At 47.6% G+C, this 25,733-nt stretch overlaps 1 protein-coding gene across 4 annotated transcripts in view; it reads right to left on the bottom strand.

Moving 5' to 3' along the window:
• RPTOR (regulatory associated protein of MTOR complex 1) overlaps positions 1 to 25,172 on the bottom strand; it is a 102,230-nt gene extending 77,058 nt beyond the window's left edge. The window contains exons 1-3 of one of the 4 annotated variants that reach the window (XM_027691601.1): positions 24,884 to 25,172; positions 12,696 to 12,798; positions 10,627 to 10,709 (exon numbers count right to left, since the gene is read on the bottom strand). In XM_027691601.1, coding sequence (XP_027547402.1) covers positions 10,627 to 10,709; positions 12,696 to 12,798; positions 24,884 to 25,045 — 348 coding nt within the window. In that variant the 5' untranslated portion in view covers positions 25,046 to 25,172. The remainder of the gene's footprint in view (positions 1 to 10,626; positions 10,710 to 12,695; positions 12,799 to 24,883) is intronic. The other 3 variants (XM_027691603.1, XM_027691600.1, XM_027691602.1) reach the window with 3 other exon arrangements.
• Positions 25,173 to 25,733: the final 561 nt, after the last annotated feature.

Genomic DNA, 25,733 nt, shown 5'->3' on the forward strand with positions numbered 1-25,733 from the left:
CTCCACTTCCCAGCAGGGGCTTCCCAGCAGTGCTTAGAGCAAAAGGTAACAGAGAGCCCAACCAAAACCCCAAAAGGTCTGTGGGAATGTGATTTCCTGGTCACCTCAGTGTCTCACTGAAGAGCTCCTGTCAAAGGCCTGATCCAGATGATCCTCATTATTCTGCTCAGACAGGCAAAATTAAAAGTTTTGCTTGTTTATTGCCACACTTTTACAAAACACTCGTAGGTTTATCCAGCCTTTTCCCTGTGAAGTTGTTACATTACGATGTTAAAAGCATTTTTAAGACATTTCGACTTCCGGCGTTGAAACCCCTGGATTGATAAAACACTGTATTGACAAATTTGCAGGAAATAGGAGCAGTTTCAATAGAAACTGCAACCAAGCCAGGAAAAGAAAACAGTGTGGGGAAATCACACCAAATGATTGGCTCTGTGCTTTTGCTGTGGGCATTAACACTGGCCATATTTAATGCTGTAATGTGAAGTGAGGTGGCTCTGCCCCAAAGCCCATTGCCCACAGACACACTCTCACACAATCAGTTATTTTTCAAGCATGAAATCACCTTGTAATGACATGCAGGAAAACCAACACCAGGATGAATTTCAGTGAGCTGAGAAGCCACAGAGCTGGCCTGGACATCACCAGCCACCATCAGCCACAGGCAACAAGACCCCCCCAGTCCCCACATTCCCATCACATCTCCAGGAGCCACAGAACAAAAAGTATAAACTAAATTAACTCAAGTATTGAATTACTGAGCATCACCTGGAGCAGGTAACAGCATTTGAACTTGCCCAGGTAGCAGGAAAAGGGAAAGCAGGAAGCAGGACTTCAGTCTTTAAAGGGATCCAGAGGAAATCCAGAGCAGGTTGAGCTCTGTGCTGGGCACTTGGTTGGAATAACAATAAACAAACAGAAAAACGAACAAACACCTCAGGGAAGAGCCCATTCAGCAACTTTAATGAGGAGTCAGACTTTTTAAATCAAACTCTTATCTTGTAGAGTTTTTTTAAAGAAATCAAAGAGTGTGGAGATGAGAGGAAGTATCTCTTTTATATAAACCCATTTGGATTCCCAGAGGATATTTAGCAAAGATCTCAACACAAGATTGGGAGGAAAAGTCCATATATAAAGACTTGCTTATGAAACAGGCAGGTTTTGGGTGGAAATCCTTAATTTTGTCCACAGAGAGAAGCGGCTGGGAAGTTCCAAGAGGATCAGTTTTGTAGCCTGACTCATCCAACACTAGTAAACACTGTGGGAAGGGGGCAGCAGGAATAGGACTGCCTGGTGGTGGCAGAGGGTGGTCCTGGACCCCTGCAGGCAGATTCTGCCACGGGGACAGGCCCAGCAGTGGTTTGGAAGAGGATTTTCCCTACCATTGTTTTATACTCACGAATTTCTTTTCCATTAACTCCATCACTACGGACTTATCCCAGTGCTCTGTGTCCCTGCAGGATGCCAGGCTGGCCTGATGCCAGCCCTGCTGCCAGCCCTGCTGAGGGGGAAGCTCTCCTGGTGAAAAGCTACAAACTTCACTCATAAACAAAACTACTTTGTTCTTTGGTTCATTCAGAACGGTGATTAATACCCCGGGCCCGCGATTCACCGTGATTTAATTTTAATACTGACTAAACCACAGCTTTTTTCCTGCATCAAAGGAAGATTTAGGATCCTGCATTTGCACTGGCCTTGGAGACACATCAAAGAACAGACGAATTCAGAGCTGTACACGAACACTTATTTTTGCACAACTGCACAACAAACGAACAATCACAGACAGGAACTCTTTCAGGAGCAGTAGAATCAAGCCAAATTTTCTGCTCATTTTGGGGTTTTCTATCAACTTGCAGCCTCCTCCTGAAGGTTTGGCTGCTTTCGCTGAATGTTTAGGATGAATTTAAATTCCGAATTCTCAACCCTTTTAAACATGGCCCGTCCCAGGTTGCTGGGATGAGCTGGGGGTGCCCGATGCAGTCCCACAGCACACGGTTTAACTGCCTGGCCTCCTCAGGAAACCAGGCAAAAACACACTCAGCCTTTGGAATTCATGGAGGAACATGTTCTGCTCTACCCCAGTACAAGCCTTGGTTTAAAATAACCCTTAACTGTTATCCCAGAGACACAAACAGCAGCAGGAGCCTGTTGTGTGGTAACTTCAGATAACTCAGCACCGTAAGAAGTGACTGCAATTTATCTCTATTTTCCATCAATCATAAACCCAATTGCTTTAAGCCCAAGCTGATATGGCCACAATAACTCTTGAGTTAGACACATCATGCAAATACAAATTATTCTGGACCACATCCATAGACTCCAGGCTTTTTAATTTTTAATTTTTTTTTTTTTAAAACTCCACCTTTCAGGTGTTTTAATTTTGGTTGTGGGCACATGAAATCACCCTGATGTAAATTCATGAGGATTAGTCCAAGTAATAAAAACTGCATATTTAAGTAGAAGGGAGGGTGCTGGAAATCCCAAATTGACGTTAGGAGCTGCAGCTTAACCTGGTTAACACAGGCCAGGAGAAAACAGTGCTGAGAAAATTATTAGTCACTAACTTGAAAAGTATTAATTACAGTGAAGACACACTGTAACTTAGAGCTGCTTAAGTTTAAATGCCAAACTAAGCCCCAGGAAGGCTCTGGCCAGTCTCAGGCCAGCCCTCTGCAGGCCTTTGGTTGCATTTCAAACCCAATTCCCTGTGGAGCAGCCCGAGGCTCCCCTGGGAATGTGCTGATGGCCAGGCTGGGATGCACTGCTGGAGCTGAGCTCTGAGCGGGGCACATTTCCTCCCCTGCCTGGAGTCAGCACCGTGGTGACTTTACCTTCCCTCTGCAGAGTCTCTGACCTTGCTTTTAAGTCCAATGTGAAATGAATTCTAAAGTACCTAATCCTCGTTGTACAGGCTCGGGATTCAGCAATACTTCCAAAAAAAACCACCTTGGAGCAGCTTGTTCATGAGAACTGATGTTGACAGGGAAGACAAAAATCAGGGCTACTAACCTTGAGTGTCTGCTCCAACACATCCAGGAGACAGGTGTGTGTCTCAGCAGTTACAAGCTGCTTCACACTGCAGCTCTGTGCCAAGATTTACAGAAATTCCACCCACCAGCCTGACCTGCTTGGTACAGATCCCTCCCTCCCTGCTCAAATAAACATTCTGAGAGGGCTGTGTAAATAATGGTTCATTTTTAAACAAAGGGAATTGTAAAAGAACTCAAGGCTGTTTCTCACACCCCAGATCTGCACCCTCAGCCTGCAGACAGCTCGATGGGTCACATCACAAAATGCCCTAACAGGATTCCCAGTACACCCCAGGACACAGCCTTAAAACCTGCTTAGTCAAACAACCCAACTCCCAAGTATCAGTGTCATTTTAGTCCCATTCCTTCTCTAGAACCTCGGGTTTAAGACCTCTACAGTTTTAGGCTCCACATCTTCTTGTTTCTAAAATTTAAAAGCTACTGGGACCCCAGTTTAGGCTGCAGGACCACAGACTGGTGCATCCTCAAACTGGGTGTTTATACTCTGGCCCAAGTGCATCCTGCTCTCAGGAAGCAGCTGCAAGGTTGGATTCGTGCAGGGCGAGAAGTTCATCTTCTCAACACTAAATAATTATTCAGTAATTTCAAGTTTTCCTCTGATTGCAAAGTAATTGTTTAATAAAGCAATATTCTGATTAAAAACAACCTAATGAGTCAGCAGAAGGAAAAGCAATTGTTCTGAGGTTTATGCTTTGTTAAGCTCTATAGGAAAGGGGTTAAACCCAAAGCATTTCACACTTTTCTCATTCTGCCTTAGAGACGAGCAGGAACATAAATAAAAATGTCAATAGTTTTCTCTGAGTTTTGCACAAAACTGTGTCTGTCAGAAAGAAGCTCCAGCTGTGTAATACAGCAACCTTTGCATGTCCAAGTCTGCAAGCACTGAATCCCTTGGCCAGGGTGGCATTTCCAGACAAAGAGCACCAAGGATGCTGCCAGGGGATCTGCAGGAGGCTCCTCCCTGTCTCCCACCCCACAGAACACAAAGACAAGGTGTTTCTAAATAGGTCACCCAGAGATGGGTGGTAATTACAGAAACACATTAATCAGCTTTGCCAGGCAGAGCTGCTTTTCTCTTCAAGAAGCCTTTTAACATCAGCTCTGTCTTCCCATCTCAGGACAAACTGACATCAATGGTCAGAGGAAAACACCCTCAAATACACAGATCTGCCAATTCTGGCCCCATTTGGATGACAAAGCACAAAGCAAAACCCAGGTGAAGTATAAAACATGTGAATGGATGTTACTGTCAGGAGAGCGTGGAAAGCAAGGCAAGAGTAAGCACGGTCACTGAAGGGCTGCCTTCAACACAGGAGCTCAAAATGAACAGGAATTCAGATGCTGGGTGATAAATCAAAGGAAAAGCAGCTCAGAGGCAGCCTCAGGAAGCTCCACCTTGGCCAAGGGGATCTTTTGCTTCTGCAAAAGCCCAGGTGTGTAAGGGAGGAGGAGGCAGCAGGTGACAGAATCTGGTTCCTGGCAGCCTTGAGCCCTGGCAGCTCCTGACCCCCCAGCCAGGGGCAGCTCAGTGGCACTGATGCCTGGCACTGCTCAGAGCTGCCCCACAGTCCCACTGCTGTGTCACTTTGCTCATGAAACGGGAAGAAATCATCTTTTCTTACAAGTGAAATGTCCTTGTCATTGTGATTCCAACGTACTTTTCTGGACTTCAGCTCCTGCAGCCCCTTCCCCCATCCCCTCCCTTCCAGGGCATCCCACCACAGTGTTCCAGGCTTGCAGCAGGATGCCAAGACCTACAGGATTTCCCCATAAAGTTATTTTGCAAGTTTGCTGCCTTAGTCCCAGAATGCCAGGCCCTGATATCTGCAATGCATGAACAGTTCAGTTCACAGAACAGCTTAATGCCACTTCCTTGTCTTTACAGCTCCTGAACACACTTCCACACAGCACTTCTTGCCTGCAACTACTTTTATGCTTTTTGGGACTCATTTTTCCAGGAGAACCTCAGAGAAATCAGTATTAAATACATTACTGCTGCAATTTCACCGTTTCCACTTTCAGTGGTGTGTTAAAGATTTATCAGACTTCTTTTTCTCACTATCAAAAGCATTAAAACATGAGTTCTACCCAGACTGAGCCCTGGGATTGCAGCAGGGAGCTTCCCCCTTGTACAGCTGATTCCCACATCCTCCAGTTCCCACTGCTGCAGAAGCTTTTCCATACAGCTGCTCCCAGGTGAGGACAGGGCCTCCAGGGGCAATTCAGGACACACAACTGCAGGAGTTGTGGATGGTTTAGGATGGTTTAGGATGATGCCCTGACTGGCTCCTGGAGTCAGGGCCTGGGAGCAGGAGGAGGAAATAGGTGGCCCAGATCAGATGTGTCAGCACAAAAAGAGCAGCTTCAGTGCAAGGTGTCTTTGGGGATGGTTTGGAGCCTGACCCTGCTCTCGTGCTCTCCCCAGCCAGGCCAGGCTGTGCATGAGGGAGGGTTGGGATGCAGCTCACTCAGAGACCACCAGAAGGAAACCTGCAACTACTGCTTCGCTTGTCCTCATTGTCTCTGTATTCATAAGACAAAAAAAAACAGCTTCAATCCTTTCCCATACTTAAAATCTGTGCATTTCTGGCCAAATGACCAGTGCTTCCAGAGGGGTATTTTGTGACACAGCCCCTGGCTGACAGTGACACCCTGAACAGCACCACGACAGGTTTGCAGACACAAGGAGAACGGGAATAGCTGGGCTTGGCAATTAGACTTGTTGACTCCTCTCCTACAAGAGACTTTTTTTTTTGTTGTTCTGAAAAAATAAAAGTGCTGGTTTATGCTGAAGACAGTTGATCTTTAACAAGACAGCAAAGGATTGATACAGCAGAATTTTGCAGAGCCTGAAATAGCTGCCAAATTCAAGAGGCTGTTGGGAAATAAAAACCAACAAACATAGTCCTCTAAGGAAAACCTGGTTTTGTTAAACAAGGTCACATTGTCTTTTCGTTGTTTCTTTCCTTCTTATTCTTTTTTCCTTACGTGTTCCTACATCTGCAGAGTTAGGGAGACCAAGTACCAGTTTTCCCATGTTCCCCTTTGGAATTCTACAGTATTTCTTCTGCAGGAGCAATTAGTATTTGCTGTTGTTTTAAAAGAAAAACCCTACAGAAATAAAGGAAAAGTATGACTCACTGAGAGACCAATAATTAGGTCATGTGTTCAATTAGTTTTCATGCTTAAGTAGTTACTCTTCAGGAAATGCTCCCCCTTTGATGTGCAGCAGCAACTTCCCAATTAATTAGGCAGAAAGAAGCAATGAAGGAATGAAACCTCAGAAACCTTATCAAAGCCCAGAGATCTCTAATGAGGGGAACAACAGCATCAACAACAGACAACTGGCACTAAAAGGTAGAGGCTTTCAATGATCCATTTCAAGTATCTTGGCTGTACTTCCTTTGAAATTAAGAGAAAACTGTTGGGAAGCAGACGAGAAGAGCCTGTTTGATCAGAAAATCACTGTTTCCTTGAAGGCTTGCCACAAAAGAGATAATCTACCCATGCTGGAGGAGGTGTGTCCTCAGAGAGCATCACTCACTGGTGGAGGCAGGAGGCATCACACAACAGGTGAGGTGGGATCAGAGACACACAGGAGAGCCCCTCATTTAAAATCTGCATTAAAACCCTGGGCACAGTGAAGCACGAGGGGACACAGTGCTGGGAGTCCCAGCCTGGCACCAAGCACTTGGGGGAAAGGATCATATACAGCCACAGCTCAACTAACTAACTAACTAGTTAACTAACTAACTAACATTCTGCCCGTGCCCACAGAGGAGCAGCAGCCAAGCCTGTTTGGGATCAGGCCCCAGTTTCTCAGCTCCCTCAGGCCCTGCTGCAGTCCTGCTCCTGGATGATGTCACCTCTGAACCAAGGGGAAAATGGGCACAGCCACATCCACTGAATGGGCTGGGAAGACCCAAAACAGTGCCCAGATCTGCCAGATCAATGAGTGCAGACATGTCACTGCCTGTCTCTCAACAACTGCCACGATGTGAGGGATGCAGCATCACAAAGAGAACTGCACAGGAACAGAAGCCAATTGCTGTGGGACTGTCCCCCCACCCTCAGTGACCAGGGATGCTCCAGGAGCAGCCATTCCCAAACACCAACACTTGCTTCCAACCCACCCTTCCCAAAGGCTTTCTGAAAGTTTATTTAATCTTGTCTTCTAGATTTCCCCAGTCCTTCCCCCACCCAGGATTTTCATCCCCCTTCCCAGCTCCTTTACCCCAGGGATCCCCTTCAGGTGGAGCCATAATGAAATCAGCTAATTCCATTAGAGAACTAAAACAGTCAAAATGACTCTCTTAGTGCAAAAGGAGGAAACTGAGAGAAGGAAAAGGGAGACACAATGCAGCACCTGAATTAAAAGATCAATACTGTAACTGGCTTTGTTTTATTTAGGCAAGTGGGTGTAAGGGGGGGAAATTCTTTGGGCTGTGATGTTTGGAGCTCTTTGGCCTTGCTGGTTGTTGCACAGGGTGTGCAGGAGCCCTGGAGCTCCTGACCTGGAGGGGCAGGAGGGGAGTGGTGATGCCAAATTACAGACTTGCTCTGGGGAAATCTTACACAGGCACAAACCTCTCACACCCCATTAAGCTACTTATCAGAGGATGTAAAAAGTCCCAAGTTCCACAGAAGAACTGACCTTCAGCTTGAAATAAAGGTCTCTATACAGCTGCAAGATCCCACTACAGCAGTTCTGTAGGATCTCAGAACAGCTTGGAGCACCAGAGGAGCGTGTGTCTGACATCCTCCTCACCTCACCTCTGCAAGGAAGGGTTTATGAGCTGCACATTTTGGCCCTCCTGGCAGGACTGGGAAAGTTCACCACAGAATAAGGAACAGGGCTGCAAAAAGCACCTGGTGCAGGAGTGACACTGGGATTCATGGGGAGCAGTAAAATCACAGCAGAGGTGTCCAAATGATTGAGCAAAAGGGAGAAAAAGTCCTGTGAATGTTCTGGTCAGTTTAGAGTTAAAGAGAGAAATTGGTCAAAAGCCACTGCCAACAGAGAGAAAGCAAATCTATAATTTCATGCAAATTTAATAAGCATATGCTCCAGACTACTTCATACCAGGTCCTTTATTATGTAAACTTGCATCATCCAACTCACAGCTCTGCCCTCAGCTGTGCAGCCCCTTCTCAGGGAGGGAAACTCGGGGAACTTCACTGTCTGGGCAAGGCTGGGAGCCAAGGAAGGAGACAGAGGAGGAACAAAGCCTGGCACCCTTCTAAGCAGCCAGCCCATCCCACAGGCTCTGTGCAAGCATCAGTGCTCCCAGGGTAGCTGATGCTTTGACACAAAGTGCTGGGGTTCAGCTCTGACAATTCCAGCCAGCAGGATGCAGAAAACACACTCCCTGCAGAACACCTTCACCCTTCCCACCAGCCCCTCTGCTCAGCTCTGCAGTGCCACAGCACAGAGCCAGGTCCCAGGTTCCACTGATAAATGGAGGTAAACTGGGACTCACAGAGCAGTAACTCCTGCTCATAAAAATCCCCACGAGCTCCTGCATCTCCATAAACCATCTCCCTGCAGCAGCACTCGGAGCTCGCAGTCCATTAGTCCTATTTTCAAAGTCTGTTGACTCTTAAACTAAGGCAGGTTCCTGCCTTTGGCATGGCACAACGTGCAATGAAGCCAAGAAAACTGAATTTACACCTCAATGACAGGGAAATTATTTGCTCCTCACTGCCAGCCCAAGCCAGAGCACGGCTTGGCTTACTCCAGGGTTGCACCTAATGCAGGCAGGTTCTGCAGGGGGTAACAAATGAAGGTCAGAAGCAGAGAAATCCCATTTCAATATGATCAATTCCTTATCTAAATATTTTAAATGCAGAGCATGTGAGGAACCTCCGAAAGAAATTCCAGGTATTTTATTCTGGGCAATTTAAGTGGTACAAAGTGCTGCCTCAGCCAAAGGCTCCCCTTTCCCACGTGTTCCCTGGATGCTCCCTGCCAAACCCTCTGCTCCAGGCCCTGCCACCACCCAGCCCCAGTCCCACTGGGCTCCTCCAGCCATTCCCCAGCCCACCAGGCTGCAAATTCCCAAACCAGGGGAGCAGTCCCAGGAAAGGTGCTGTGCCTTTCACTCCCTTTTCCCCTTTCATTCTCAGCTGCTTCAGCAGCCTCCTCGATCCCTGTAACTGAACCCCCTTCTAGTTACCCTCAAGTTTAACCCCTGCCCTGCCCAGTGAAACTCAAACCCCACGACCCAAGGGAGGGTTGGTGAAGAGCTGTCTTGGTTTCTTTTCACTTTTTCACCAGCACCTCAATTGTCACTGCACTGAGCTGCAGGAACCCTGACTTGTTCAGAGAATTCTTTATCAAGACAGATCGAGCCCCAGCTCTGCCATCTCCTGCTCCCTCCCCAGCACAATCTTTATTTGAGAATTGCATGATCTGTCTGAATATTGCTTAACTGCGGGATTTTGCAGATGAAACAACAGCTGAAGTGGTTTTTACTCCCACAGCACACAAATTTATTTAGCTACACAACAATAAAGCAAAGTCTTAAATTTAATCAGAACAAATACTTCAAGCAACAGCAAGCTGATAAATTATTTAGAAAGGGGCTCAATAAGACCTGGAAGGAAATATCCATCAGCTGTGCAGCCTGGGAGCTTCCAGAAACAAGGAATTTTCATGCTTTACCCATTTTACAGCTTTTTTCAGCTAAGCTGTTTGTACTGAACACAAAGGGGGATGTTTGAACAACATCCTGCAAGGACTGGCAGCGATGGCCCAGGACTGGTCACAGTGTCCATCCCTGTCATGACCCAGTACCAGGAATTAGCACCATCTGTACATTCCCAACAAGGTATTCCTGACAGGCAGCTCGTGCTGGAAGGACCTGACAGCCTGGGAATATTGGCTATTTCAGAAGATTTTAATCATTGGGTCTTTTTTTCAGACTGCCCTGTTTTCCCCAAACTGTCTTCCTTCCCCCTGTTCCAAACCACTCCAAACCACTGAGAATCAGACCAAACTAGATGTATTAGTATTTATATGAAAGCTCTAGTAAATTCAATAATGTTCCTATTGTTTTATTGCACATGGCACATCAACTTCTCTTTATTACTGCAGAAAACTCAAGAGCCCTGTGGAGTGCAATAAACCAGGACGCGTTTGGCTTTGCAATGTTTCAGGGGCTGTGATTTCCTGCAGGAACCAGGAATTCACCAGGAATTCACCAGGAATTTACCTCCACCAGGCCCACGCAGGGAACCTGCTCCTTCTGACCTGTCCCTCAGCCCTCAGTACCAGGGACTCCACTACAGAGCACAGAAAAGGGACTGTTTTCACCTTTGCATCAAGATGCTTCACTCTCCTTTTTGATTTCAGGCACTATTTGAATTTTCTGCCAAATTCTTATTGTCAATGTACCACAAGGAAAAACGTCAAAGTAAATTCTTTTGTCTTAAATATAATATCTACCATAAATGCTTCAAGACAAGCCCTTCTGATAGAAACATACTTAAAAACACTTCAGGAAAAGGCATTCAACAGACCATGATGCACAGCCATGTGAAGGTTTGAGCAGGCAAACAGCCCAGGGACACTCACCCTTGGCTGCCAGTTCTCGTACTGCTTCTGCAGGTTGGCCCCGATGGTCTCCAGAGCCTTCTGAGGCCCCATGGACAGAGGATCTGGGAACAGAACACAGAGGAGCATTTCTGACCCCAGCTGAACCCCTCAGACCATTGAGAGTTTCACACAGGTTCCTCTCATGACCGATTTCAAACTCACAAACTTGTCATTCCTCATGGAATTTACCTGGGGGCAACACCCAACTTTGACACAAATCCAGTTCATTACAGACTGTCAAAGCTGGAGGATTTCTCTCACTGAGCTACTAAACACAATTTAGTTTTGAAGGACAGGAGAGGCATTACATCTGTTTCCTTCAATACTAAAAAAGGTTTCTATTGTAAACAGCGACAAAAATTCAAATTGATTAAATATTTGATGATAAACATTTTCTCTTGATGGATGAAAGTCCTGCTTCATTTACTTCCTTTGCTTCTTGTTTCTCAGATTACGTGCCATTTGTAATATTTTAGAAGTTAATTTTATCACTAGATAATTACAACCATCCATACACAGCAATACAATTCCAGTCTATGTGCTTTATTCAAACACCATGAACATATAATTACACTATTAACAAGATTAAAAAAACCAAACAACTAGAAACTAATATTTCACTATTTAATATAAATTATTTTAAAAGCACTTAACCAAATCAATGAAGAGGTTTTTTTTAAAATTTTTACAAATATTCTACTTTTGTTGGAAAGAAAATATAATAAAGTAGGATGAAAGCAGGATTGTATGAGTTATTTTTCTTTAATGAATAAAAGCTGGGATCTTATTTAAATTATAGCAGTAGACTGCAATTGGAGCAAAAGGAGTTCCACACCTCCCTGCACATCTGCAAAGACATTCTCCCACCCCCCACTCGCTTCTCCTGAGACTGGGGCAAGGAAAACATCCCATATTTCTGCAATTACCTTCCTCAGAAGTATCAAGTCGGCTGGAAATGGAAGGAGCACTTGTGTACACACACACACTGAAAATTTAATTACAAAACCGCATTCAAAATTCTCTTTGCTAATGATAGGCACTAATGACTTTATTCAAATGCCTCTGCAGTGCTCCTCATTCCCTTTGCTCTCTGCCCGGGTGTCAGTGGGACACCAGAGCTGTTCCCTCCCCTGCACTGGTGGATCTGTCCCTGCCTGCTCAGGGCTCTTCAACTGCTTCAAAGTCAGCAGCGTTTTCAGGTTAAAAACCTGAGATGCTGGGATTCATGAAAGCAGGTAAAGCAAGGTTAGAAACGAGATCTTCTGAAAGTTTTTCCTTTAAAATTCCGTTTGTGCCGTGATTAATTTGCTCCTGAGGCCTGTCTAAGCCCCAGAGTTGAGGATTACAGTGGTATGTGCTGGAGGCTGAACGTTCCCCCTTCCTAGATAAAAAACAAATCTCTCTGAGAAAGCTTTTGTACACAACATATTTCCTTCTAATATTACTTCAGATTTGCCTCATCTTGATAATCAGACTTTTTTCTCCAAAAACCAAGGGAACTTTTCATTGCTTCACAAAAAGACTGGGAATTTAATCCAACGGTGCATCAAACTAGCAAGACCAGGTGTTGGAACTGCTGGCAAGACATCCTTGGGAATAATTCCAGGTCTTCTGAATTCATGTTTCCAATTAAAACAGCCCTGGAGCAGCCACCTCAACAGGCAGCAAAGTCCTTGCATTTTACAAACCTCCCTGCTCTGCTGTGTGAGGCAGCAGAGGGGGATTTAAAGCTTTGCAGACCCCAGAACTCAGAGGATGGAACTGCTCACAGACTTCCTCAGCTATTTATAAATCTACCACAATTAAAAGGAAGCAAAGCAGCTCATTAACAGCTGGTTTGCTCCATGGTATCTCATTTCAGAACAAAGCAGGACATGACCTAGGGCAGCAGTTGGGGCTGGACTCTCCAGTGACCCACAGAGAGAGAGAGAAATCAGACCCCAGATTTCCTTTTGTTCACCCCAGCTTTAAGTTCAGGAAATTCACAACTTTCAGGAGACCTTCTGTGCTGTGGCTCAGTATTTGCAGGGCTCAGGGTCAGCACTCACCGATCCAGCATTCCAGGCGGGCACAGGGAGTCGTTTTCACCACATCAGGAGGGTCCACGCCGACATTTAGGCACAAAACTAAGGCAACACTTACAGTCTTCATCTGCAAAGACAGGCAATAACACACCTACTCAGTGCACAAACAACAGCAACTTTCACTTGGGTTCAAATTTTACCACTCTGAGAACTTTTGAAGGGTTTCAACCAACCCCTCTTCCCTGCCCTTTCACATGGACTATTTTGAGCAAGGCCTGACTGATTAGATTTTTCATATTTTTTATTAGAACAGTACTTAGACTCTATGTTACTATTTTTATTATTATTTCCAGAGCCCATTCTTCTCTTTCTGAGCATGGAAATAGATATGAGTGAACTTCTGCTACTCATCTTAAATTAGCCATTGTCCAGCTGAAACATATTATTAAAACATGAGGGAATGCTATTCACGGTCCCTGATCAATATTATAATGTAGTGCATGATCTCTAATATTAAAAACTAAGCATATTACAATGGAAAAACCCCCAAGTGACAAACTAAACCTTAAAATCTGCAAACAAACAAACACACATTAAAACCAAACACATTAAGTCCATTTTTTCTTTGTTTTCTGCACACCTGAGTTACCCTGAAGAGCCTTCTTAGGAGAAATCCTGTCTTGGCTCCCTCCCTGGGCCTGTTCCAGCTGCTCCAGCATCACCCTGGCACTGCCCAGGCAGCACTCGGGGTTGTGCCACGTGGGCACCATGAAGGTACCAAACCCAAGCCCACCAAACTTCACCTGGGACCAAAAACCTGCATTAAACCAACAGCTGAGCACCACAGCCAGCTAAAAACACTGCTTGAAAACTATTATTGCACGTTTCATGGTCTCTTCCACACTCCCTCGTCCCAACCCCTAAACCAGAGAAGCAAAACAAAGGCTCCCAGTAATTCCATCAGTGCTTGTCTGCACACCCACACCCCCACTGCAATTCACAACAGGAGGGGGAAAAATCCAAAATGTCACACTTAGAGAAACCCTAGAGCCACACAAATGTATAATTTATAAGGAAACTGGAGCAGCCAGACACTGTTCCTGCCATGGAAGGGGGACAGGCTCAACACCAGGACAGAAATCCGGCGGCTTTTCCTCACTCCCATGGCCATGACAGGGAATATGGAGTAAGGATCTAGCAAGAGATGTGGTTAATGGCTTCATCCCAAAGTGTGCTCTTGCTAACAAACCCTGCAATCATGCAGGAGTTCCTCGTGCCCAGGAGGGACCCAGGAGGAAGCAGCACTTTGCAGCACAGAGATGAAAACAAGAGTCTGAACGGGGATCCCCAGGATGTCACGAGGGTTCCCGAGGAGCCACACATGGATGGGGTGGATCATCATGGGATGGAGTTCAGCACTAAGGACAGGTGCACCCTCCTCAGAATTCCAAAGAATCCACAGTCCAAGCAGAGGTATTTGCAACATGAGGGGCAGCAGCGAGGTGCAGCTGGGTCCTGCAGACCCGTCACTGCTGCAGAGTGTTATGGACCACCCAAAGCACCACCCAAACTGCTCCCTCCCCAAAACACCCCATCATTACACAGCTCCTGGCACTGCCCTGCCCACAGGGACACCTTTCCAGCACACTGCATCATCTGCCAGCCCACAGGGCCACAGAAAACCCACAGTGCTGCAGGGTGTGGAGGGGTACAAACATCGCCAGGAGTCACCATGTGCTGGCAAACACACTGAAAACCCTGAAGGAAACACAGGAAACTACAGACAAAATAACTTAGGAGGCATGAAAACACATAAATCATTCCTCCAAGAGAAAGTATCCTGCCAACCAATCTTCTCCATCTCCCGTATTTATTGTTTCCCATTTGCAGTCTAATACTGACTTATTTTTCAATATTTTGCCAGTAATGTCTGATCGGTGACTTATGCTGAACAGGCTGAGATTCATCTTCCATTCCCAAGTTCGGGGTTTTAAATAAGCACCTCTCCAGGAAAACTGACAGCAAACCCCTAATGAAAGGAACAGGAACTGATCCCAGAGACAAATGGGGTGATTTCCCCTCTGCCACCTCTCCCAAAGGACATAAAGTCTCACACTCCACTACGACTCATTCTGCAAACAACAAGCACACCCTCGGGGAGAATTACAGCTCACTCCTGTCCCCTGACCTGCTCCTCCTCATCCACCCCTGAGGGTGAATCACAGACTGGCCTGGGATGGAAGGGATCTTAAATCACATCCAGTGCCACCCCCTGCCATGGGCAGGGACACCTTCCACTGGCCCAGGTTGCTCCAGCCTGGCCTTGGACACTTCCAGGGATCCAGGGGCAGCCACAACCCCTCTGGGCAACCTGTGCCAGGGCCTCCCCACCCTCACAGCCAAGAATTCCTTCCCAATATCCCATCTAACCCTGCCCTCTGGCAGTTTGAAGCCATTCCCCTTGTCCTGGCACTTCGGGCACTTGTAAATAGTCTCTCCCTCTTTCCTGTAGTCTCCCTTCAGGTCCTGGAAGGCCACAGTCAGGTCACCCCAAAGCTTCTCCTCTCCAGGCTGCACAATCCCAGCTCTCCCAGCCTTTCCTCCCAGCAGAGCTGCTCCATCCCTCTGACCATCCTGGTGCCTCCTCTGGACTCTCTCCAGCAGCTCCCTGTCCCTCCTGTGCTGTTCCCCAGGGCTGGGGCAGCTCTGCAGGGGGGTCTCACCTGAGGGGCAGAGGGGCAGAACTGCCCACGCTGGGGGATGAGCCCAGGGCAGGGGGGTGCCAGCACACACAGCAGACAAAAAAAAACCCCGAGCCCAAAAAACCCAATAATAACCCTTTTGACATTTCTAAGCTTTTGGAACACGCCAGAAACTGCACTGCATATTTAAATCTTTTTAATACAAGAATATGAGGACCTTCTCATCTGTCATTAAGACAGTGGAAATTTTCTTTTTCCCATTTCAAGAGTATATCTCCCAGAATACATTTCAATGGATTTTTGTTAGAATTAAAAAATGAAGCAGAAGAATGTTTGGCAAGCTGGTAAGAAACCCAATATCCAAAATGCTTTCTCAGCAAAGGCTCAAGATCAGACCACAGCAGCTCTTACTGTGGGCTCTGCACTGGGGAGTGTTTGCATGTTAAAAAAAAAGGTACACAATTCCCAAGCTTGTATTGCATCCAATTTAAAATGGGTTAATAACTCTGGGTCAGAACCTGCAATAGCTAAATTGCAAAATCCACTCAGCCAAAATGCTCTTTCTGAGAAGCAATGGTATTGAATTCCTCCCCAAACCCATCGGAAATGGGGCTCAGGGAGCAGAGGGAGTTCTGCATCTGCTCGGAAAAGAAGATGCTTTTTAAAGCACCTGACATAAAAATTTACATCTTATACTCAGGATTGGAAAACTTGTAAAATATTTCTAATTCACCTCTTATTTCATTCAGAGATCTGCAGGTGAGCACAGTGCACTTTCTGCAGCTATTTTCAGCCAGAAAAAAAACATTGCATTATCTCCCTAAGAATGGGTTTGACTGAAAATGTGAACTTTTATCATCACAGGGAGCCCACCTGATCCTATTGGAGCATCCCTGAAAGTGATTCCAGCCCAGGCTGAAACCAAAACAGCCACTTTCAGCAGTGCTGGATTTGTTACAGCCCGAGTAAGAACAGTTTAGTAACTTCTAGTTCAAGTAATACCAAGAACAAGCCAATGCATTTATGAGAAATTTTACATTTTGTGGTACATTTCAGACTGGACATTTTAAGACCCATAAATATTTGATTTCTTCACTGCAATTTGCAAGCTGAAAACTTTCTCTTAAACATTACCCAGAAGAACACTCAAGTGCTAGAAACCTGCCTGGGTTTATGCCAGTCAGTTCAAATTGCTTCAGTGAGTTAATATAAACACAAGATTAAGTCAGCATTAAACAAGAAATATACACTGCTACGTTATTTTACAGAGTTGGGGGTGAAGTTATCAACATTAAACACAAACACTGGGACAGATTTCCAGATTCCAAATCTTCCTCTCAGTCTCATTTGGAAACCCTCACTGGCCAGGAGGCTCAAATCCCTGCTTGTGCAGGAAATTCATTCTCTTCCTAAAGGCTTCTTTTGGACATTTTTACACAGATTTAATACAAACCTCTCAACCAACAGGCAAAGCCAGCGAGGTGTTCCACAGGTGACTCCAGGATGTTGGATCCTTTGGAGATGTGCCATTAGACTCCCCAGCAAGGAAGTCTCCAACACCCAACACCGGCAGCAGCATTTAACAACACAAACCACTGTTCTCCCTTCGGAGTCCCAGTTCACTCTGCAGCACCAGAAAATCGTGTTTTCCCCAGTCCTTCCCACTTTGGGCTCCCAGCCCAGAGGTGACAAGTGAGGACAACGTGCCCAGGCATCGTTCCCAGGGCTCTGGCACCACGCTCCGCTGAGGAATGCAGGTCTGCAAATCAGCCAGGGGAAAGGCTGAAAAGTGTTGAACAGGCACACAAACCCTGACCTTCCTGGTCCACTCCATCACAGAACTGCACACAAACCCAGTGAAAGGGTGCTGAAGCAACTCAGAACACATCCCACGTGGACACAACTTATCCCAGTCCAGGAACACAGAGCCCTGCTGCCTCTGCAGCTCACCTGTACCATTTGCAAGGTAAAAACATCTAAAAGAGGAAGAGCTTTCAGCTTCAAGGAAATTTTTTTAACGCAAAGTTTAAGATAAATAAATTGTTAGGGAAAAAAACCCTCCATGTGCTTTTCCACAGCAATAAAAAGAGTAGAATGCAAAGAAATCCTTCGAGATACCATTAATAATTCAACAGCTCTGCAGGTTGTCTTCAGCCATCTGCAGCCCAAACGGTGGGTTCCTGGGGTGCCAGCCTGCTCTAGATTCCTAGATCAACTCCTCCACAGGGTTTGTGTTCCTTCTCTAACCTCTGTGTTCAGCACTAACACTCTGAGTTTTCTTCAGAGGTTTATTATGTCCAACATGTTCATTTGCCCAGCGCAGGCAGCTCCTGTACATGGTTCACGTGCCAGCAGTGACACAGCTCCTCACAAAACACACCTGGAAATGCTGCCTTCACTGGGTACTTTATAAGCACTTCTTCAGCTCATGTCACTCACTACCCCAGATATCCACAGACATATTTCCTTGCTCTGGGAACACTGTGCATCTCTTCGGATGCACATCCAAGGACCTGCTGTGGCCGGGGACCTCAGCTCCAAAGGTGCCCTCAGAGATGAAAGGGGATCGTGTGTGACCAACTGCCCTTAAGATTAAAAACTACCCACTCGAGCAGGTTGATCCATCATCACAGCAAAGCAGCCACTGCCTTCAAACCACCCTCAGATGCAGAGAACCAAATTGGTGTTCCCTTGTCCCTGCCAATCATTTCCTGAAAATAATGAAAAATAATAGAAAGCAAATCTTCTACTTCTATGATCTTTCTTTATACGACATGCAAAAGAATCAGTAGGCATTTTCTAGACGTTATTCTCCATTTGATCTGTGACAACAGGTTTCCTCCTCACCTCAGCCCAGCTCTGCTTTGCATTTGTTCTGGCTTCTCCCAGTCTCTCCACCGCATTCCCACTCCTGTCTAGCACTGCCTTGAGAAGGTGTCGGTCTTCCTTCCCAGGCACTGACTGACTTCAGCTTCAGATCTTCCTCGCAAGCTACTCTTTCAAATCATTCCTGGACGGCACTCTCAGATCTTTGGGGAGTCAATAACGCCGGGTACACGCGGCGCCTTTGATCAGGAGTCACTGTCTCACTCCAGTGGAATCCCTGAGCCACAGCCAACTAATTCACAGTCAAATAACTTCTGAAAAGAGGAATTTTCCTGAGCTTACAGGAGCGAGTAGGAGAAAATGATCGAGATAAGTCCATGAATTCCAGTGAAGTGTCAGGAACATGAAGATGGAGATGCTGGTTGTGTTTGAGGCACACAGTACAGAGCTGGCCCCTGCTTCCCAAGGCTTAACCCCACCAGCCCTCCAGGGGCTTTAAATTCCATCCTGCTGCTGTGCCACGGAGAAAGGGAGAGGTCCCTGAGGGAACAAACCATGCTGCAGCCTGTGCTCCTGCTTGAGGCTCTGTCAGGCTACAGGGAAGTCAAGCAGAGGGAGAGCCAGGAACACAGGGCTCACCCAGACAGGGAGAAGGGCAGCCTGACCCAACCCATGGCTGTTCCCACAGTAATTACACTGATTACACCTCACTCCCATCCCCTACCCAGCAAGGGCTGCTCTGGTGCAGGTCACCCTGCCACACCACAGCAAGGATAAATCAATAAATACAAACCCAGAAATAAAAATACTAGTGAGGGTGTCACTGGCAGAACCACTGGGACAATAAGATAAAAAGGAATTCTTCAGACCCCAGGCCCATCTGTCACCTGTGGCACCCACCCCATATCACTGCTCTGCATTAGAGAACGTCATTAACACAAACCTGGGCTTAAGCAATTAATTAGATAATTCATTGAAAGAGGCACCTACAGTACCTTCTTTAGAGAACAGAGGAACCAGACACACGTCATGGGTTTATCAAATTTACTGGCAATGCCAGTTAAAGCCACGGGTCACAGAGGGATCAATAACCCCCCTCAGCTGCCCGTGGCCTCGCTAGGCCAACAGTCACCTCTGGAAGCAGCCAAGGGTGAAGATCAGCACAGCAGAGAGCCAATTAAAACAACACCTCGGAGAGGCAAACACAGGCAAACCCCCCAAACCTCCCAGAAAACCGACACAACCCACGGAGCCAGAACTGAAACTCCGAGGAAGCTGCTGCCCTCGGACTTCTCTGTCTACACACAGGCAGAGAGAAGGAACAGAAGAGCAGGAAAAGCATTAATGAAGCATTTCTGAGACATCCACACAACCTCCAGCATCTGAAACACCCCCAATGCCAGGCCAGGCAGGGGTGGTTGGCAGCAGAGACATTTCCCAGTTGTCACCACGACCGAATTCCGGTGACATCTGCCACGCTTGAGAGAGGAGAAGAAAAGCCTCCCAGAGTGACACATTTTTAACTAAAGTATGCAATCTGCAACATATCTGTGTGTATCTTTCAAGGGTGTGTTTTTTTTTCTCTGCCTGCTATTCATAGACCTTTCAAATTTCCCCACACATGCTGGAGGGCAGGGGGTAACTACCCACCACAGGATAGATGCTGATTTTCAGTAGCAATGATTGCCTGACTCCTCTGCAAATCCCAACTGCTCAGCAGCACCAGCCCCCAGGACTGCCCCGGCCGCCCAGACAGAAAAAGCAGCAGGTTATATATAGGTAAATTCCTCTCACTGCATCTTCAAATGGAGAGACACAGATAGAGCTATTTTCTGACATTCCATTTGCTAATGGTGTTCATTTTACAGATCTCAGCTGAAGGGAGAATATTCACAGGATGAGAGTGAGTGGCCAAGTTGAGGATTTCGGTGTTTCCTGCTGGTGTACAAAGGTCAGATCTTTCTCTTTCAGAGTCTGTGCCCAGTTGTGCTCTCAGAGCTGTTAATCAAAGTCCCCTTTGCTCAGACATAAAACATTTGTGGACACAGTGCAGCCTCCCACCCCCATCCAATCAATACCCAACACCTCAGTTCAAAGGGATCCCTGTTCTAGGGGAGGGAAGACACAAATCCAGGGGTGAGCTGACACTGCTCATGGCTGACAGTTCCAGGAGAGCCTGGGGTTGGGTTTGGTTTGGTTTGACAGTCACTTTAAGGCAGCAGGGGCCACTGCTCCCACACAATTCCGACACCTCACAGAGCTGCAATCACCACTGGCAGGAACTACTGAACCAGGGTGGGCTTCAACCACTGAGCCAGGAGAGAGACCCACACCATCACCAGCTCTCAGGAGCAGCTGGAGGGGCTCAGCCTGGAGAAAAGGAGGCTCAGGGGGGACCTTCTCGCTCTCTGCAACTCCCTGATAGAAGGGGGGTCAGGCACTGCTCCCAGGGAACAAGGGACAGGATGAGAGGAAACAGCCTCAAGTTGTGCCAGGGGAGGTTTAGATTGGATAAAAGCAAAAAAGAATTCAGAATTTACAACAGAAAGAGTTGTAAAGCACTGGCAGAGGCTGCCCAGGGCAGGGGTGGAGTCACCATCCCTGGAAGTATTCAAAAAACAGGTGGATGTGGCACTTGAGGACGTGGTTTAGTGGTGAACATGGTGGTGGTCCTGGATGACGGTTGGACTTGATGAGCTTTAAGGTCTTTTCCAACCTTACTGATTCCATGATTCTGTGATTTCAGCTCCCAAGAAAGACCAAACCAGTCTTAGAAGAGGGGGGGAAATGAGCCACCAGCACTCCAGGATGAACAAGTAGCCCAAACGTGGCCATTCAGTGCCTGGGAAGCTTCTGTGCATGGAAACAACGATCTCCAGCTGAACTGATGTGCACAAACCCACACCACTACCACCCTGCAGTAATTCCCTTCAACACATGGAACATTACAACCACAGAATCCCACACTGGTTTGGGTTGGAAGGGACCTTAAAGCTAACCCCATTTCACCCTCTGCCATGGGCAGGGACACCTTCCACCAGCCCAGGGTGCTCCAAGCCCCGTCCAACCTGGCCTTGGACACTTCCAGGGATTTACTGTGCAGGCAGGTAAACTCTGCTTGTCTGAATTAAGCACATTTGTATGCAGTTCTGCTTTAATCTGCATGTCCAGAGAAACCTAATTGTGTATTCCTCTTCTCATAAAAATAGGATTTAATTCTCACTCAGCAAGTTATGAGGCAGCAGGAAAAAAAATGTTGAAGTAAAACTATTACAATCAGCTTTGTTGCTCTCTGCTTATCTTAGAAATCAATATAAATACAGTAATTCCTAATTTAAATATTCAGAATTTAATAGCAACTTGTCAGTAAAACCTGGTGTACTTGGGAGTGTTTTCATTTAAATCAAGTTACATGCTTTGGTTGCTACCGAGGCTGAGATTTAATTCAATACACAAAGCATAACTCCAACCCTCTTGTGTTAAAAATATTCTTTAAATAAATAATAGATCAAAGCAGTGTCACTTTGATGGCATATGCAGCCCATGGAAGGGGGAGAGCAAGGATTAAATGTTTTCAGAGCAGCCCTCGTGGAGAAGGGGCGGGGGACACCAGCGAATGCTCACTTATTTTCTCCAGATTTACCACCCATTACTCTGCTGATTCGATTCTCCCACTTATCAGAGTTCTGCCTTCCAAAGAACCTTCAACTTCATAAAAACTCTGAGGGTTTTAGAGCAACAAAGCAGGATGAAAAGAAGAGTCATTCCACTCCCAAATCTTAGTGAATCATTTCCTATAACTATAGCAGAGCTCGGATCACTCCCCAGGACTCCTCGATGAATAAGGCAAAAATCTGCCACCGCTCATGGTTTTCATGATTCACGGGGACATGACAGATTTACCTGCAACTTGGACAAACAGAGACTTGGTTTGGTTGACCTTTGAGAATTTCTTCATTTAGAGACAGGCTGGTGTGTTACACGACAGGTGATGGGTCCCAACCCAAGCTGTGACAAGTTCATTTATCAAATTGAAAACAACGGAAAGTTCTCCGCACTCAGCTCACAGCCAGAGCTACATCCTCCTTCAGCAGCATCCCGGAGACAAGACACACCTGGAGTCCATCAGCCTGGCTTGTGGGAAAGAGGGGAGAGAGACAAAGCACCAGGGGAATGGGACAGACCCTCAGCCACGCTGGGACTGGAGGGAAGGGGCTCCACACGGGATGAGCAGCTCCAGACAAACATCGGGGGCCGTGGACACCGACACAGATCAGCGGGATCAGCGCACAGAAACAAGAAAAGAGAAAGAGAGGAAACTTTCTGAGGACAGCCAGAACAAGGAATAATTAATCAATGATGCCAGAGAGCATAACAAAGCAGCTCGGGGAGAGAAGGGGGGAATGAACAGCAGTCAGTGTTTCCATGCTGACAGCACAGGCGGCCGCGTTACTTTGTGTCTGCCTTCACACCACCCTTCCCAACTGCTTCCCAGAAAACTCCCACCAATCCCAGGTCCTGGGTTTTTATCCAGGTGCCTCATTCCCTGGACAAACCCGTCACACTCCCACTGCCATTTCCAGCTGGGCTGTGGGAAAGCAGCAGCATGAGCGAGCTGCCTTCCACCTCCTGCTCATGGACCACAAGATTACATTTCATGAATTATTTTGCAGGATTAACCCAACTCGAGTTGGCTGGGGGGAAATATTTAACAAGCATCCCCATGCAGCGTTCCAAACCCTCATCCTCAGAGCCCTTCCTTCCCCAGATGAGGTTCTACCTTTGTTATCTCACATCAAATGCTCAGCAGACAGCCAATGACAGCTAAGGAGGGGAATGAAAGATGTGAAAAATAACTCCTAAGATTTAAAAGTAATGAGGTAGAGCATTCTCAAATCAGCTGCTTCTCCTCTCTCACATGTCTTTATGTGCTTTCTCTATCTTCCTATGCACCTGTTCTTAAACAAAAAGTAATGATACACAACAGCAAGTTTGTCCAAAGGATCCCTGATCCAGCTGCCCAGATACAAATGACACCTGAGCAGCACCACCGACCCTGGTGTGAAGTTATTTGGCTCAAGCTGACAGTGAAAACAGAAGGACTAAAGAGAAAATTCTGGATTTGCTTTTATTTTCTCCTTTTACAGGAAGCAGACTCAGTATCGTGGAGTGACCCAGGGCCTCGCTGAGTCTGTCCCTGCAGCAGCGATGTCGTGACAGGCACAACATTCACAGCACAGGAGGGTCTGGGAGGAGGACTCTGCAGCTCCACGGGAGTCAGTGGGCTGTGGTGATCACTAACCACTGCTCTCTTCATCAAAACCATTCTCCCTGGCCATAACAAGCACGTGAAATGTTTAACACCAACCACGGAGAAGCTGCTCCTCACCCCCTGCACTTGTGCTGCTGCTGCACGACCTATTGATCACCTTGACCCAGCCAAAGTCATTCCCAAATTAGAAAGAGACAACTTTGCAGATCAGGAAACAAGTGAACAGGAAGCTTCCCAGGAAGGCAGAGGGATCACTAAAATAGACAAGCAAGCTCATCACACCTCCACAGTCTACTAGAGAAAGCCTCTTCTTTGCCAAAACCCTTTAGAGCAGAAAGAGCACACACGTGGTGTCTGTGCCTCCCTTCAATCGCACCCAAAACACTCAGTTCAACCCGGGAACGATCTGCCAAGTCACATTTTCAGTACATGATTCTCCTCAGGGAAATGACTCTGGTTCAGCCAGAGCCTTCCCAGAACTTCTGAGAACTATAACCACCCCTCTAGGAACACTGAGACAGGGACAGCATCCCTGTGCCTGATCATAACGCCTCTGGAAAGAAATTACAGCATGGAATTTCAACAAGTTATTCCACAGCATTACAGGAGGAATCATAAACATAACGGAAACTTGGTCACCACAAAAATTCACAAATATCTATAAACGCAAAGTTATGTGCAAAACAACTTCGGGAGCCAGGGAATCCTGCAACCCAAAGTGGATTCCAAGAACTGAATGACTGGAGATGATTATCCGTGACATTTCTTAAGTGCTTTGTTTGCTTTTTACTTAAACACTGAAGTCGGGACACAGACAAAACAGAGGATTCCAGACCCAGCTGGGATCTTTCTTTGTCTCTCTTGGCTTAACACAGGGAAGCTCCCAACGTAATACAACAAGAGCTTCATCTCATAATGATTTCCTGCCTCCAAATTCCCATAATCTCAGTTTCCACACACACAAACACACCTTCATTTTATATTCCACACAACATGCTGGTGGCAAGCTCCAAACCCACGAAGCTCCCGTGCAACTTCACCTCCAGAGAGCTGTAACTGCTCAACCTACTGCACCTGGAGCCTCCCCATTCACCTGCAGAGCTCCTGCACACCTCGTTCATTTTACTGACTTTCCCAAAAAGCACCACGTGGCCAAATTTCCTTGAAAGAACTTAAACGATGGAGCTGCTCTAAGCGCGCAAGTACCACGAGCATCAATTCAGTGCTTCTGCTCCTTCTGCATGTTTGCTTCCCCTAACTCCACATGACCGGGACACAAACTATGGGATCAACACGCAGGGTTTCATCTGAAAACAGACCCCTGCTGCAGCCCAGCGGCCCTCTGAGCTCTCACCGCTCCCTTCCCACCACTCTCCTGCTCCTCCAAACCCCACCGCGCCCGGGAGCATTACCCGGTCCTTCATCCTCCAGCTCTGGGCCAAAGACTTGGAGCCTTCGATCTTCTCGCAGTGCCTCTTCTTCATGAAGGCCAGGGGCAGGTTCCAGTCCGTCAGGTCGGACTCATCCTCCTCGCCGAGCCCCAGCAGAGGCGACTGCAGCATCTCGGACTCCATCGGCGGGGCGGCTCCGGGCGGCACGTGCGCGGCGATGTCCAGCCCGGCACCCAGCGGGGCCGGGGGTCCCTCCGCCGGGACGGGGGGCGACGGGCCGAGGGCGGCGGGAAGGGGCGCTCCGCAGGCAAGGGCGGGCCCGGGGGGGGGTCGCAGCGCCGTCACCTGGCGCGGGCAGCGGCCCCGGCCGGGCTCGGCGGCGGCGCGGCCCGGGGAGCACCGAGGGGCCGGCACCGGGCCCGGGGCCTCCCTCGCGCCTCTACCCCCGCGGGCCTTGCGTTCCCTGCGGCGGGCGGCGCGTCCGGCCCATGGCGGCCCCTGGGACTCCGGCGGGCCGAGAGCGGCTCGGCAGCTGCGCGGCGGGGGCGGCGGCGGCGGCGGGACGCGCGCCCCGGGCCCGGCAAAGCGCGGCTCGGCTCAGCACCGCGCCACGGGGGCGGCCATCTTGCCCGGCCCACAATGCCCCGCGCTACGGGCCGCCGCGAGGGACACGCCGCGCCTCGGGGGCCGCCGCGTTGCCATGGGGACCGCGCGTTGCCATGGGGACCGCGCGGGATCACAGAATCCCGGGATCACCGGGGTTGGAAAAGACCTCCGGGATCATGGAGTCCAACCTGTGCCCTGATCCCCACCTTGTCACCCAGCCCAGAGCACTGAGTGCGTTCCTTGGACACCTCGAGGGATGGGGACT

This window comes from Neopelma chrysocephalum, unplaced genomic scaffold, assembly GCF_003984885.1.
Source record: "Neopelma chrysocephalum unplaced genomic scaffold, ASM398488v2 Primary Assembly neopelma1_84, whole genome shotgun sequence".
NCBI lineage: Eukaryota > Metazoa > Chordata > Aves > Passeriformes > Pipridae > Neopelma > Neopelma chrysocephalum.